We start from the raw sequence: 16362 nt of genomic DNA, 5'->3' as shown, positions 1-16362 counted from the left end.
ATATTATATTCGTGAACAGAATGGATAACCGACACCTATCAATTAAAACTATGAGTGTAAAATGTAAATTAATGGACTACTAAGCTGTTTAAAGGAGGTAATGTTAAATTCGTAATGATATATTAGACCGTTTGTACTTACATTAATAGGTAGGTACTAAATATATACTTAGATGTTGCCGGCAACTTCGTTGCGCCGAAAATTATACCGATAACGCACGGAAACCGTACTTCTGTATCTCTTAGACCAGGGGATCCCAATCTTTTTCAGCCTGCGGCGCAGTTAGGTTAGTCTCAAATCTCAATATTTGTGACACGGGCCACGGCGCCCTACTTCACCTAGCTATTACAAAAAGGTTGCAAATAATATTAATCGAATATTATTTCATCATCTGCCTGTTTTGTATAATAATTCATATTATTATTATAATGTTTGTGGTTTTGGATAAGATAGAGGAACGGCTCTCGGACTCACGGCGCGGCGCGGCGCCCGTCTTGCCTTTCCACGGCGCACAGTTTGGGAACCCCTGCTATAATACAATATTGTCTACGGTAATCCAAATCAGTTAATAGCGGATTACGTGTGAAGAGGTAACAGAGAGAGAGACGTACATACACAATGTCGCATAATTTAATAATATTAATATAACTACAATAATAATTGTGAGTCGTGCAGCGCGCAGCGTGCTCAATGCTCATGATTATTGATTATTGTAGTCAAAAACTTTTAAACAGGTCAAGCGCGAGTGAGACTTTTGTAAAACAGCGTTTCCACCATCCATCCCGTTAGTAACATACAATATCATTGATCCATCCTCACAAACTTTTACATTGATATAATATCATGACGTAATTAATGTTGTTAAGCGTAAGACTAATATATATTCTATGGTAGGGCATAATAAATATGATCATAGAGGTAGAGTAGGAAGATAAAGCGCTTATTCCACTTGTCCTATTTAGAAGTCCTAGCTAGGATCCTACATAGGAGACTAATTAGGTAAAAGCTTCTTATTCCACTTGTCCTAATTTAGTGACTAAATCAGTTGTCATTTTGGTCAGACGCCTTCTTAATGGCTCCAGAACTATCAAAGCAACAAAAAATTGGTCTTCTCATAGGCTTAGCTGTTGGCTCAATGAAAATAAAAATAAATAGCTAGGATCCTAGCTTTCTAAATGTTATTCCACTTGACAAATTTTTTTAGGATCCTAGCTAGGACTTTCTAACTAGGATAAGTGGAATAAGCGCTTAAGCTAGAAGCTAATATTAACCTACAACTAGATAGGTAGGTACTATATAAAATATATGTAATTTGCAAGAGAATAGGTTAATTGTAAACAACTTGGAATTGTTGCGTAATTTTACGCATACGCAGATCAGAAAAAACCAGACGGAGTTCTGCAAACCATAGATAAATCGAGGTTATTCAAACTTCGCCTCGCCTGTGTAAAAACTGACGACTCTTTCAGTTTAATAAAGCCCCGTCGTTCCTTGTTATTCGATAGGTTGCCACAGGGTAAAAGTAAAAGAAAGAAGTTTATGTAATTTTATAATCCTATTTATTGGAAAACTGTTTCAAACTTTGTAGCCCACAATATGTCTTTTCCCAATGACTTCGCCCATGAAAAACCACAGTCCTACCTCAGTGGTAACCAGGAGGTAGAGCCAGGCGTCTTTGACGGTTGTGTTCTTGTAGGACCCATTTTTGAAAAAAATTACGACGCTGCATAAATCATCTTGAATGTGCTGAAAGTATAAAATTTGTTTTACCGCAATAATTGAGAGCCCTGGATATACCACAACCACAGGGCCACGTACCACAACCACACCACGTCGCAACGACAAAATGCCGTCAAGCAGTGGTTACGTGTGAATGGTGTCGCTGCAGCTTTTTGTAGTAATAGTTTGTAGTTTGTTCAGGTATTTGGGCCTTTTGTCTAGTAAAAGTACGTTTTCAGAGTGATAAGCTAAATTCGGCGCAACTTTAAACTTCCATAATCCATCCATTATCCATACTAACATTATAAATGTGAAAAGAGCACTGGTTTCCTTCAAAAGCGGTGCCGTTATGTAGCGGCCGTAATACAGTGGTGATTTAGGTGAATGACGTCACTAGAACGTTGTCTATAGGTACGAGCACACTTTATCGGCGCGTGCCGGGGCGGGTCGGGGCGCAGCGCAGCGCAAAATGCGCTATAGCACACTATTGCCGGGTCGAGTCGCATCGCATTGACGGATTTTAACGCTCACTGTGCCGGGGCGGGTCGGCGCGCAATGCATTGACGTTTTTGGAGGAAACTAGAGCTTTATGTCTGTTACCTCTTCACGCTCAAACCGCTGAACCGATTTTGCTGAAATTTGGTATGGTGATACTTTGAGTCACGGGATTGGACATTGAATACTTTTTATCCCGGAAAAATGTACGGTTCCCGCGCGAATATTGGCGCAATGGAGTTGCGGGCGTCACCTAGTCAAAAAAATATCAGGAACCACATATTATAATCCTAACCAACGCTTTGCAAAGCTATTAACATGCAAACAGCGAGATCTATTAAAATAATAATAAGCAATTAGCTTTCGTAATAGGGTATGATGACAACAAGCAGGTAATTTAAATTTGTCAGTGTCATGAGTCATGATGAGTATAGCGGCCTTCGCTGGTGAGGTGATAGTCAATGACCTTGCTGATTCGGCCACTGATGATCTAAGCAAATATGCCGGGGGTCAAGTCTAGACGAGCCAATCACATTAGGATTCCGTGTGCAGTCTGCACCCACGAACTACGAACAAAGATCCACGTCTAACTATATTTAGACTAGGACGAGTCGGCGCATGAGTACCGAAAACTATTCCACCTCAATTTTTTTATGCGATCCTCTTCAAATTGCCCTCCTGATGATATAAATGCATGTTGCCAGGGCGCAACCCGGTGCCATATTGTTTAAACAAACATTGTTTAAACAATTGCAAGGAGTTGTTATTTTTCAACCGAACAAATTTTTTTTATATTCTTTATTGAAATACCAATAAAAAAGGTTCCATGACTTTTTACGACAAAGTTAATATTTTTAAAGATATGAATTTTTAAAGGTTCGAAAAACCTCAAATTTGGGTACTTTCGACCGATGAAAAATATATTTAAAAAAAAAATAATGTCAAAGTAATATATTTTTTTAAATTCTATATACAATAGTTAATAATATTGATAATAGAGATTTCAAAAAAATTCATTTTTTATATCTTTTTTTCGACCTATGCGTAGAACAGAGTTCTATGTGATCATAGGACAAAAATGATTTTATTGTAAAAATGAAATAGGAAATCAAAGCTCTACAGTCTCTCATTTTCAGAATTTTTATATCTTACTTGTTTTCCGAGATAAAACGTCCTATTTGAAGTAAGCTCCGTCTTAAAATGCACCAAGCGCACATTGGATGAGGAGAGGGGAGCGCGCGTGGCGCACCATCGTCACTTCGAGCGTTGGTGTGCGGAGACAACGTTGTTGTTGCGTCTAATCTATATTGATATCAGACGTTGTTTTATGGAGGGTTAGAAAAATACGTTTCTAAGTGTAAAAAGTGAGATTTGTTTAATATTTGTATGTTAGGTAAAAATTCGTCGTGTTATCATCAAAAATAATGTCGTAAAACTCGTAAAAAGTTGACGTTATAAGTGATGACAGGACGATGTTGGACAAATAAATTAGAGCTTTTATGGGTTACATGTAATTATAGGACGCTTTTTTACGGAATGACTGATGTATTGTATATAGAATTTAAAAATATATTATATTACTTTGACATTATAATTTTTTTAATATCTTTTTCATCGGTCGAAAGTACCCAAATTTGAGGTTTTTCGAACCTTTAAAAATTCATATCTTTAAAAATATTAACTTTATCGTAAAAAGTCATAGGACCTTTTTTATTGGTATTTCAATAAAGAATATAAAAAATAATTGTTCGGTTGAAAAATAACAATTCCTTGCAATTGTTTAAACAATGTTTGTTTAAACAATATGGCACCGGGTTGCGCCCTGGCAACATGCATTTATATCATCTGTAGTGCTAGCACGGCGACCAGCGGAAATGCGAAAGTATGGAGAAACTGTGGAAATAAACCTAAGGTGCCGTTCCGATCTTTTTTCGTTCCGAAAAATTTAATTAAAATGCCACTTTATGACAGACTATAGTCACAAACTGTGGAGATAAACTTAAGGTGCCGTTCCGATCTTTTTAGTTCCGAATAATTCAATTAAAAAGCCACTTTATGACAGACTATAGTTCTAAAAATTCAAATAATATCCTACATTATGACATATACTACGAGTATAGTGTGTCATAAAGTGGCATTTTAATTGAATTTTTCGGAACGAAAAAAGATCGGAACGGCACCTTAGGTTTATTTCCACAGTTTGTCCATACTTTCGCATTTCCGCTGGTCGCCGTGCTAACACTACAGGAGGGCAATTTGAAGAGGATCGCATAAAAACTTGAGGTGGAATAGTTTTCGGTACTCATGCGCCGACTCGTGCTAGTCTAATTTGCTTTAGTTCACTGTTCAGCAGGTAAATATACATTGAAGCATCTATATTTTTAGTTTATGTGCACCAAAAAGCGAGTGAAATATAACAGTAACCAACGATGTTTAGGGTGTTCACAATAAACCCATATCTGGGAGTTGTGAGTTTGTGACGCAGACGGCCCCGGCCGGTGCGACTCAGGTTCGCACCGGCCGGGGCCGTCAGGGCCGGATTTATATTTTTTTTTATGAAATAAGGGGGCAAACGAGCAAACGGGTCATCAGATGGAAAGCAACTTCCGTCGCCCATGGACACTCGCAACACCAGAAGAGGGAATAGGGGAGGGTAAGGAAGGGAAAAAGGAAGGGAATTGGGTAGGGGATTGGGCCTCCGCCCTCCGGTCAACTCACTCACTCGGCGAAACATAGCGCAAGCGCTGTTTCACGCCGGTTTTCTGTGAGCCCGTGGTATATTCTCCGGTCGGACGGACTCTACCGCCATCGTAGGACGCTGTCGCGCCCCCTCGGACGCCATAGGGCCGCCCTTAGGCCATGGCCTATACTGCCTATACATAAATCCAGAGCTGCCTGAGAGCCTGGTTCCTTTACTGGCTAGGAGAAACACGGAGAATTAGTTTTTACCAGTTTTCTATGGCCTTCTACACATGATATTTCTATAGGCCATGCCTAGAGTCATGCCTATAATTTAGGTTGTATAATGTATATGCCATTAGCATTAAGTCAAAATATTAGTAACTATAAGATGACGCCCGCAACTCCGTTGCGCCAAAACTCGTCTATCGCCCTATAACCGTACATTTTCCGGAACAAAAAGTATCCTATGTCCTTCTCCGGGACTCAAAGTATCTCCATGCCAAATTTCAGCAAAATCGGTTCAGCGGTTTGGGCGTGAAGAGGTAACAGAGAGACAGACAGACAGACAGACAGACAGACAGACAGGCACACTTTCGCATTTATAATGTTAGTATGGAAGTATGGATATTAGTATGGATATTAGTATGGATATTAGTATGGATATAAGTACCTTTATTTCACTGAATTTCGGCGGAGCCATTTCTAATTTACAGTATTCCTTTGCAGTTGTAAAGTTTTTCACCAGTGAAGTTTTCTTTACTTCCACTATTTTCGTTTCTAATGTGTCCCGAAAAATACCTTTTGCAGTTGGTATCAAGACTTCATTCAAACTGCTGGCTAGGGATGATTTTAATCCTGAAATAAGATACCTACGCAATTAGATCTGACCATGGTCCATGGAATTAAAAATCTATCCTAGAGGTCTTGAAAACATAAAAAATCTTAACTTTAGACTTTGTATTTAAGACTTTAGGTTACGTAGTAACTATATTTTGTATTTGAGACCTTAGGTTACGTAGTAACTATATTTTAGTAATCTGTGCTTTAGGCAAACTGTTGGAGTCTCTAGCGTGGAGCTTTTAATGACATTTTAAGGCCATATTTTTAGTGCTCCGTAGTTCAAGCCTAGGAATCAATCATCGCAGAAATATTGTCATTGTCCATGAAATAAGTTTTACGTACGGATGAACAATCTTCTAGTTAACATTGTAGGTAGATTTTGATAAATTAAAGTAGGCAACTGATAACGAACTCCTTTGCAAAATGTCCCGTTTACTATTTAGCCTCAAATCAATTTTCGAGTAAAAATACGAATTGAAATAAATTTTCGACATTTATGAGATGTCTAGCTTTTTGCTGTCTAATGTGACAACTAACAGACAGCATTGAACTTTTTTTTACCAGTTCACTAAAGTTAAAAGGTAACTAGTACCTGGTCTCTGCTAGTACATAGCTTTTGGTATTGCACTAGCATTCCACATGATACCATCCACATACCATACCATGATGCGACGTGATTCACGTGTGACGTTGCGCTTATGATGATCACGTGTGACGTGGCGCTGATGATGACGGCAATTGAAGAGCTCACCAACAGAAGAAAGGCTGGTATGGTGCAGTAGACGTGTTGGTGTTGGTGTGATTCTTAAGAGCGTATTACCACAGATTACTAAATCTATCTATACTTCTATACTAATATTATAAACTAGCTGTTGGCCGCGACTTCGTCCGCGTTAGTATAGTAGATCACGTCTAAAGTATTATTTATTGTACAAAAATATTCAATGTACAGCATTGACTTTCCTAAGATTTTATTATATATAGATGTTCCGCGCGGCTTTGCTTGCGTAATTTGGGAATTTCACGCGACCGTACATTTTTCCTCAAAAAAATTGCCTATGTCCCTTAACGTGGTATATTCTTCATGTTTGCCTAATAACATAAAAATTGCTCCAGTAGTCCTTAAGAATCTTAAGATAATAAGCAATTGCATATGATTTCCCCCGGTTTTTCCACATTTTCCTCTATTTCTTCGCTCCTATTAGTTGTAGAATAATAAAATATAACCTATGGCCGTCCTCGATAAATAGGCTATCTAACACTGAAAGAATTTTTTAAATCGGACCAGTAGTTCCTGAGATTGGCGCGTTAAAATAAGCCCTTTCAAATAATTTCCCCCCGTTTTTTCCACACTTTCCTCTATTTCTTCGCTCTTATTAGTCTTAGCGTGATAAAATATAGCCTATAGCCTTCCTTGATCAATGGACTACCTAAGACTGAAAGAATTTTTCAAATCGGACCAGTAGTTCCTGAGATTAGCGCGTTCAGATAAGCCCTTTCATATAATTTCCCCCGTTATTTCCACATTTTCCACTATTTCTTCGCTCCTATTAGTCTTAGCGTGATAAAATATAGCCTATAGCCTTCCTTCCTTGATCAATGGACTACCTAACACTGAAACAATTTTTCAAATCGGACCAGTAGTTCCTGAGATTAGCGCGTTCAAATAAGCCCTTTCAAATAATTTCCCCCCGTTTTTTCCACATTTTCCACTATTTCTTCGCTCCTATTAGTCTTAGCGTGATAAAATATAGCCTATAGCCTTCCTTCCTTGATCAATGGACTACCTAACACTGAAACAATTTTTCAAATCGGACCAGTAGTTCCTGAGATTAGCGCGTTCAAATAAGCCCTTTCAAATAATTTCCCCCAGTTTTTTCCACATTTTCCTCTATTTCTTCGTTTCTATTAGTCTTAGCGTGATAAAATATAGCCTATAGCCTTCCTCGATAAATGGGCTATCTAACACTGAAAGAATTTTTCAAATCGGACCAGTTGTTCCTGAGATTAGCGCGTTCAAACAAACAAACAAACAAACTGTTATGTCTATGCTGTATGTCTACGGAGGTATATGGGACACACAGAGATATAGACTACGGAGCAGTAGCAGGAGGGCACAAGTGAAAGACTCGAGAGCGTTGGACCAACTGTTTATTGAAATAATATTTTACTTATTCTAAGCTCCGTTCATACGTCACATCTTACATACACAATTGCAACTCGCACGCGTCAGCATTCACACACTTACAAACAGGGTTCAAAGTACAGACCCCACAATAGTCCCCCCCTTTTGAATTTTTTTTTACATAATTATTAGTATCAAAATTACTAGCATAATACAAAAAAAAAGTTCCTGAAAATTACACAAGTAATACAAGATTACACCATTAATTACAATTTTACATATTTTTTAGAAAAAAAAAAAATTACATTGCTTTAAAATTAAATTTCTCTTTAATATTAAGCATTTTTATTCAATGTTTAATTAAGTAGGTATAAGTACATTAAAATTCCTTGTTACTCTACATTACATAACGTTCGACAAAATCTGACGCAGAAATTACAATGTTGTTAATATTACAATAATCATTAATCACAAGATAAAATGCTTTATAAAACAAGTCACATAATATTTTAACTTCAAATAGGGGAAATATTATTACTTATTACATTTTACATTTATTTAATAAAAGTTAATCTTTCGAAAAAAAATTTAAAATTTAATTGTCAAGATATAGAAAGGTAAAATTACATATAACTGGTAGCAGTACCTGTAGCGGCTGGTTGGGGTTGGATATTCCTTACTACCACCTGAGGTGGTTGGTTACAAACCCCATCTCTCTTCGTAACCAATTTTGTACGTTTTTTCGACAATACTTCATAAATTCATAAGCGACAACCAAAGTCAACATTGCAGTAATTACCATGATCATTATTCCAAACTGGTTAAGTTTGTGTTCAATACTCTGTTCTCCGTTTTGATTTACAATGACTTCTTCCTTGCTAAAGGCCTTTCCCATATTTAGAGTAAGTATAAAATTTACAAGTGCGGAAGAAGGTAAAATTTAAAATTAAATGATAAAATAATTGTCGAACATCAATATTTAACTTGTCCAAAAAAACAAATTTCGAAACAATTATAGCTAAGTAATGCTATTGTAAAATAAATTTCACTTTGCATTTTTAAAGTATCATAGTATAATCTAAATAGTATATCAAAGTAAAAAGTGTAAAAACAAGGTGTAAACGTAAATTGTATACAATATAAGAATAAAATGCTTTAGTAAAAATTGTCTTTTATTTAAAATTCCTATCAACTTATATTACGTTTTCACATATAAACGATCAATATAAGTTGTACTCATTAAAAATGTACAAGTTGTCGTACTGTTTGTACTGTATACTATATCATTGTTTTCATAAGCTATGACGCGGTACTCATATTACCTTCGCGGCGCTACCATTGTTATCGAACTTGAATTACGTGTTACTTTTAACGAATGATTAACTCTTGTTTTGATCTAAGTCAGTTGTCTTGAACCACAGTCACTTTAAGCGAATGATTAACTCTTATTTTTGCTCTAACTCGGTTATCTTTAACCACAATTACATAAAAATTAATATTTTCGTACTTTTTAACATAACGCTTCGTTTGAAACTAAAATTAGCAATTTCCTTATACATTTAAAAATCTTACTGGCATTTTAACTTTCCTTCCAGACTTTGTAATTTTTTGATTATTACACTCTACGTAACTTTTTTTATAATATCATTTTCTACAGAGGTATCTTGTTCTGCAATATTTTTATCTCATAAAATATATGCTGGCTTTAACCTATCTATCGAAACTGAAGTTACTCTATCCTCCAATTGAATTTTAAAAACTTTTTCTGACCTTTCAATTACTTTATATGGACCTTCATAAGGACAAACTAAGGCTGTTTTATTTCTATCGATTCTTAAAAATACATGTGAACAATTTCTAAGGTCTGGATGAACAAAAAATGCTTTCGAACTATGACTTTTAACACTAATTGGCTTGTACTGTCTAATATTATTTTTAATATCCTGTAACACTAAATAAGGATCTGGAATTTCAGGACTTTCTACAAAAAATTCTTCTGGCAATCGTAGTGCACGGCCGTAAACCATCTGAGCTGCGCTCACACCTGTCTCACATTTAATGGCAGCCCGAAGCCCTAACATCACGCTAGGAAGTTCGTGGCTCCAATTTTTATTACCATTAAGCCGTGCCATCAAAGATGCCTTCAAGCTTCTATGCCACCTCTCAACAGCACCGTTGCTTTGAGGATGATATGGAGTTGTCCTAATCTTATGAATGCCTAGGTATGACATTAAACTAGAAAACAATTTACTCTCAAATTGCCTGCCCTGGTCACTAGTGAGTTTCACAGGACAGCCAAACCTACATATCCATTCTCTATATATTGCATTCACTACCGTATCCGCCGAAATATCTTTTAAAGGATACGCTTCTGGCCACCCTGTGCCTCGATCAATTATCGTTAAGCAATACCTATAATCATCTACTGTGACCGGAAGTGGTCCGATCAGATCAATGTGAATATGATCGAATCTATCCGCTTGTGGAAAACTACCATAGCTAGAATTCGTATGCCTCGTTGTCTTAGACCTTTGACAATTCAAACAAGTCTTCGTCCAAAAACCTATATCTCTATTCATATCTGGCCAAAAATATATTTCTTTAATCATGCGGCGCGATGTTCGCAGACCCGGATGACTAAGACTATGTATACTACTAAATGCTGCTTTTCTATACGATTCTGTTAAATAAGGTCTAGCTATGTTACTTGAAATTTCGCAATAAATATAATGATCGGAGTTCGGAATTGGCATCTTTTTGAATTTGAATTTAGGATTAGTAATAATATTCTGAAGTTCTGAATCATTACGTTGCTGTATAGCCAATTTTTCATAATCTATTGAACTTGAAGTGCATTCTATAGTTTCTATTCGAGATAATGCATCTGCTACAATATTATCTTGTCCACTAACATGTCGTATATCTGTAGTAAATTCACTTATAAAACTTAATTGCCTAATTCGTCTTGGACTTTCTTTCTTATTATTTTTACTTAATTTAGAAAATGCAAAAGTTAATGGTTTGTGATCGGTAAAAATTATCAAGTCACGACCTTCAAATAAACTTCTAAAATGTTCTACACCTAAAAATATAGCAAGTAATTCTTGGTCATAAGTGCTATAATTTTGTTGTGCCTGCGTTAACTTTCTACAAAAATATCCTAACGAGTTCCATTTACCGTCAACATGTTGTTGCAAAACTGCACCTACGCTGTTATTCGATGCGTCTGTAAAGAGTGCAAGCGGCACGTTGTTCGCAGGAAACGACAAAGTCGCTGCGTTCATGAGACCGTGTTTACACTCTAGGAATGCTTCTTCAGCATCCGGTGTCCAATGTATAGGAGTCTTATCATTCTTTTTAGCTTTATGAATATAACTATTTAACTTATCTAAATATTCTATCGCTTTAGGTAAATGACTCGAGAGCGTTGGACCAACTGTTTATTGAAATAATATTTTACTTATTCTAAGCTCCGTTCATACGTCACATCTTACATACACAATTGCAACTCGCACGCGTCAGCATTCACACACTTACAAACAGGGTTCAAAGTACAGACTCCGGCTCGAAGGACCACTTGCTACTTCGCCGATATTACAGGGCTGGTGAGTGTCCATGATTTTATCTGCTATTCCTGCTAATTCTTCTAGATTACTAGTGGACGTCACTGCTAGGACCGCTTGGACCGAAGAAGGTAAGTGACCTTGCCACAAAATCTTCAGGGTCTCGTCTTCGATTTTTCCTCTAGCTAATTCCTTCATTCTTCTAAGCAGCTGACTCGGTTTCTGGTCACCAAGCTCGATTTCGGAAATTAATTTTCTTACTTGCCGCGCCTCCGATTCTTCATAAATTTGCAGTAGTCGATTTTTCAGCGCTTCATATTTATTCTGCTGCGGCGGATTTGCCAAGATGTCTGCAACTTGCTGAATGGCGTCCCTGTTCAGCTTCGCGACGCACATAAAATATTTATTCGCATCCGATGTCTTTTGTGGAGCTAGAATTGCCTCGACTTGATAAAACCACAGGCGAGGGTTATCCTTCCAAAATTCTGGGATTCTGCTACCAATGGAAATTGTTGCCAATTCTGTATCTTCTTTCTTCATAGCTGGCGAAAATCCGCTTGTTGAGGCTTGCGGTGCGGCGCCCATCAGGTTATGCTGCTGCTCGTTCATTATATTTTCAGCCCGGTGGTCGCCTGGGTGGAGCCTTCGTTGGTCGGAGTCTTCGCTGTCTTAGTTTTAGCCGGAGTCGGAGCTGTCTTCGTGTTCACGGGTCACCAATGTTATGTCTATGCTGTATGTCTACGGTGGTATATGAGACACACAGAGATATAGACTACGGAGCAGTAGCAGGAGGGCACAAGTGAAAGACTCGAGAGCGTTGGACCAACTGTTTATTGAAATAATATTTTACTTATTCTAAGCTCCGTTCATACGTCACATCTTACATACACAATTGCAACTCGCACGCGTCAGCATTCACACACTTACAACAGGGTTCAAAGTACAGACCCCACAAAACAAACAAACAAACAAACTCTGCAGAATTTTATAATATATTAGTACTCGTATAGATGCGAAAGTATCTCTGTCTGTCTGTCTGTCTCGCTTTCACGCCAAAACTACCGAACCGATTGTAATGAAATTTTGTACACAGATAGTCTAAGGTCTGAGAAAGGACATAGGCTACTTTTTAACTGGAAAAAAGGGATGTAAGGGGGTGAAAATGCGTAAAGTTCAGATTAAGTCAGTTCCAAAAATTCATAATAGATGGCGCCGTGCCGTCTCCTACATCGCGCTATCGCTTGCTCAAAAGTGTTACTGTAAGAGGTGGTAAGGATGGAATTTGAAGCTTCCTGTTACGGTTATTGGAAGTATTGAGAAAAGTTGATCGTTGATGTTCAACTTCGACCCTTCTTCCCAGCTTTTAACCCCTTACGCTTAAATAGGGGCGTTTTATGTGTTATGTGTCTGTCTGTCTGTAAAGTGTAAACATTGAAGTTTGAAGTAAGCGTACCGCGGAAACACCTCTGTCGTGCAAATTTTGCAATTTGCAGTAATGTAGCCTACAAATTACAATCTACAATCTACATGGTTCAACGGGAGTCGGGAACTACCTACTATAATATAAGTTACTCTATGAAGGGAACTACTGCGCGCTATAAGCTGAAGTCTACGCGGACGGAGTCGCGGGCAACAGCTAGTATATTAATATGATTTAGGAAGCCAGGCAAGTCGTAACTCGTATCAAGGACTTCGATACGAGTTCGCTTCTCACCTTGCCTAACAGCTATACCAGCCCCTGGAAAAGTGTGGTGTACTACCAATACGGTACAAAGCTTTAGCCCTCAGGTTTAGCCCTCCAAGACTAGGTCTTGGTCCTTGGAGGACGTCCGTCCATTAGCCCTCTATTCCATGAATTATGATAGAATGAAGAAAAAAAATGTTTTGCTTGTTAATATTACTTCATAGGGGTAATTAAGAAAATTATTAGGAAAAAAAATTTTTTAGTACCTTATTTTAGAAAATAATTTTAGAAGCCATTAATGGCTTCGTATGCATAACAAGTACAGAATTTAGCTTTCTAAAAGTCTTTGAAGCAGTTTCTTTTCTCGTTTAGGCATAAGAAAACATAAGAATTTTCACATTTTATATACGATCGAAACATAATTATTAATTTTGATGAAGTAGGAGTATTTTTGTGGAGGGTTACTAATGTGGTCATATGGTGGAGGCCGCAAAGGAAGACCTTCCGACTGGTCAAGGGTGTTTTTTTGGTCAGGCCGAAGTGGTACAATTATATATAATGTAAGAATATATTATCCGACACGTTTAGAAAACTTCGATAATGCGATGCAGAATTGTAGTACTAGTTGAACCTCCAGATATCGCCATAATAACCATGCTTTTATTGTATTTGAATTAGAGAAAGTTAGAAAACTGTAATTTATCCTCATTCGAGTCAGATCCTAACTTATCACTAATGAAATCATCAATAAGGATAGTTCTTGTGAACTTATTGGTACTATAAAAGCATGCAAGTAAGATCTGTGAATGCATACGAAGTCAGAAGTGGCTCCCGCGGAAAATTCAGAAAATATAGCAGAAAAACCAAATCTATAGTAAAACAAAAAATTACGGAAAGTAAAAAGAACCTTTGAACATTATAATCAGATTTTTTAACACACGAATATCGTACTTTTTTTCAATATTATACATCGTCAAAGTCGCATAAAATTTTACTTCGTATGTTTCATGCGCCTGCGACGCTAAAAAGTGAAATTACATTCGCAGATGACATTTTTCCATCAGCAAAAAAATACGTTTCGATCCACGGAGAAGTAGTTGATATAGGAGTGAAAATATATAATCCATTCTCATTATAATAAAGGCAGAAATAAATGTTTAATCTGAAGAGCCAGAAATGGCTTCATATGCAGTAAAGGGTTAGAAGACGACAATTCATCTAGAACCCTAATAGAACTTGAGTATTCAATCAAAATACAATGTTTTAGACATCTTATATTTTGTTTTTGTGGAAACACATAATATCTAAACATAACGACAAGTATGTAAATTCTTAATTAAATCTAAGCATTTCTAATTCTAATTAACAAAACATGTCAATTTTCGTAAAGCTAGATTGTGGTTTCCTTGGCTTCGACAGAAAATGAATTAATTTTCGAATAACACTGATATTATTGTGTTTAAATGTATCAAATAATAAAAGGAAAGCTTCTAAAAAGTTATTATCTTGTTGAATTTTTATTTTTTGGTTGTTTCTAATTTCTTCTTTTTTACATCTAGAACGGATTTCTCTGCAGATTTAGGAACAGGAATACTATTTTTAGTTTCTTCAGCGGCTGTAGCAATATTTGATTGCTGCTTTGATGATTGAAGTTTTCCATCGCCCTTAACGTTTAAATCTTTGTTTTCTGTTTTATAGATTGCCTTAAAATCTTCTTTTTCAATCTTATCAGCAAGCTTTAATCTTAAGTTTTTCTCCTTTTCTCTTTCTTCTTTCTGTCTTTGTTCCTCATTTTCTGCTTGTTTGATCTGACTTTCAATGGCTTTAATCAAATTATCAGTCTTTCCAGAAATAACGTCTTCAAAGTTTTTTGCTTTCGGGCTATCAAGAAGTTCAATTGTCAAAGGTGGAGCTGCTTCTATTTTAAAATATTGCCAAGCTATACCTATTGCTGGTTTTAATGACTTGATTTTTGCTAAAACAAGTGGAACATACTCAGAATCATGCTCTACCAAAATTAGCATTTGTTGATTGAATTTTAATGTAAGATCTATTTTATTGATGATCATCATTTCCATCATTCTTATCTTTAGTTTTACAAATATATTTAACTTTATGAGTGTCCTTATGTTCCTCAGTTGCCATCATTTCTACTTCTCTCTTAACTTTTTCTAATTCTTTCTCGAGGTATTTGAGTTCTAAAGGCAACAAATTATTACGAAACTCTACCATTTTAGCGACCACTTTGTCTGAGGTTGTATCTATAATTGTTTCTGTTTTCATGACAAATCCGTTGAAAAATATTGGTTTTGCTGGGGTAGTCGCTACGAATGTTTTTGTGGCATTCCAAGCTCTGGATATGACTGGACCAATTTTTCTCAGAGAAACTGCAAAACAAGAAATAAGAAGAGTTTTGATCAGAATTAATTAAAATATTATTTTATACCTCGTTTTGAGACAGTTTCTTTGAGAAAAGCTCCAAATAGAAAAACTACCTACCTAGAGTAAGGTCCATGGCAATTCGAGTGATTCTTGCCATTTTATTAACTAATTCTGCAATAACCCTAAACTTTAACTTGATAGTTTTCTTAATTGCAATATTTATTGTCTCTTTACCATTTTCAATAAATATTAATCAACATTAATATCAATGACATATTAAAATCCAGGTGGGTTAAATAATAAATTTGACGCGTAAACTCCTAAAATATTGTCTATGAAATGCATGAAATGTTTATTTTTAAAGTGCTGGCCAGTCATTTTTTGGACTTGAAGCAACAAAAATTACGTAGCATATAAAAGTGCTAGATCCGCGCAATTTATTAAACTATTGATCAATTTAACACCATATTGAATATTACAAAAGAACAAAACCATCTCCACAAAAGAATACCTAATTAGCTGAACAATATGAAATATTGCATTGAGCAAGATGTAGAGACCGTAGACCTCCAATCATCATCAAAATTTCGTCATTAATTATTATTCAGGCTTTCTCTAATAATACGAAATTGTTTAAGACATTAGTATCAGATAATCTAGAGATATAATAAGTAAGTATGATATAAGTAAGTATTAGTAATTATAGAATCAAGTAAAGTAAGTACTGTAGCAGACTGTAGTTTGTACTATCAGAGAAGTTGATTCCTATGCAAATCGGGGACCTAAGTATTTGGTCGCGTTACATCAAACCCAGCCGACAGATCACAATTATCATTGAATTGACATATTCGACCAAATAACGTTGATCTGTC

At 36.3% G+C, this 16362-nt stretch overlaps 3 protein-coding genes across 5 annotated transcripts; all 3 read right to left on the bottom strand.

Annotated features, from left to right (window-relative positions):
- Window positions 1-1542: 1542 nt before the first annotated feature.
- Window positions 1543-6233, bottom strand: LOC121729321 (ATP synthase subunit g, mitochondrial-like). The gene is made up of 3 exons (XM_042117794.1): window positions 6079-6233; window positions 5567-5751; window positions 1543-1746 (listed from the first exon to the last, which is right to left on the bottom strand). Exons 1-3 carry the CDS (start codon window positions 6101-6103, stop codon window positions 1576-1578), a joined length of 381 nt encoding a protein of 126 aa, XP_041973728.1. The 5' UTR covers window positions 6104-6233; the 3' UTR covers window positions 1543-1575.
- Window positions 6234-11394: 5161 nt separating this feature from the next.
- LOC121729560 lies at window positions 11395-12033 on the bottom strand. Its single transcript, XM_042118115.1, has one exon. It carries the CDS (start codon window positions 12031-12033, stop codon window positions 11395-11397), a length of 639 nt encoding a protein of 212 aa, XP_041974049.1.
- Window positions 12034-14418: 2385 nt separating this feature from the next.
- Window positions 14419-15748, bottom strand: LOC121729320. Of its 3 annotated transcripts, XR_006035951.1 has the most exons (3): window positions 15608-15748; window positions 15338-15495; window positions 15045-15083 (listed from the first exon to the last, which is right to left on the bottom strand). XR_006035951.1 is itself a non-coding variant. In XM_042117792.1 (2 exons), exon 2 carries the CDS (start codon window positions 15187-15189, stop codon window positions 14626-14628), a length of 564 nt encoding a protein of 187 aa, XP_041973726.1. In that variant the 5' UTR covers window positions 15190-15495; window positions 15608-15748; the 3' UTR covers window positions 14419-14625. The 3 variants fall into 3 exon arrangements, 2 of the variants coding, with proteins under 2 accessions (XP_041973726.1, XP_041973727.1); XM_042117792.1 differs by having other exon boundaries at window positions 14419-15495; XM_042117793.1 differs by lacking the exon at window positions 15338-15495 and having other exon boundaries at window positions 14419-15083; window positions 15608-15740.
- Between the last annotated feature and the right edge of the window lie 614 nt (window positions 15749-16362).

This window comes from Aricia agestis, chromosome 8 (assembly GCF_905147365.1).
Source record: "Aricia agestis chromosome 8, ilAriAges1.1, whole genome shotgun sequence".
Taxonomy (NCBI): domain Eukaryota; kingdom Metazoa; phylum Arthropoda; class Insecta; order Lepidoptera; family Lycaenidae; genus Aricia; species Aricia agestis.
Note: the sequence above shows the minus strand (reverse complement) of the source record. Positions and strands in the feature narration are given on the sequence as shown.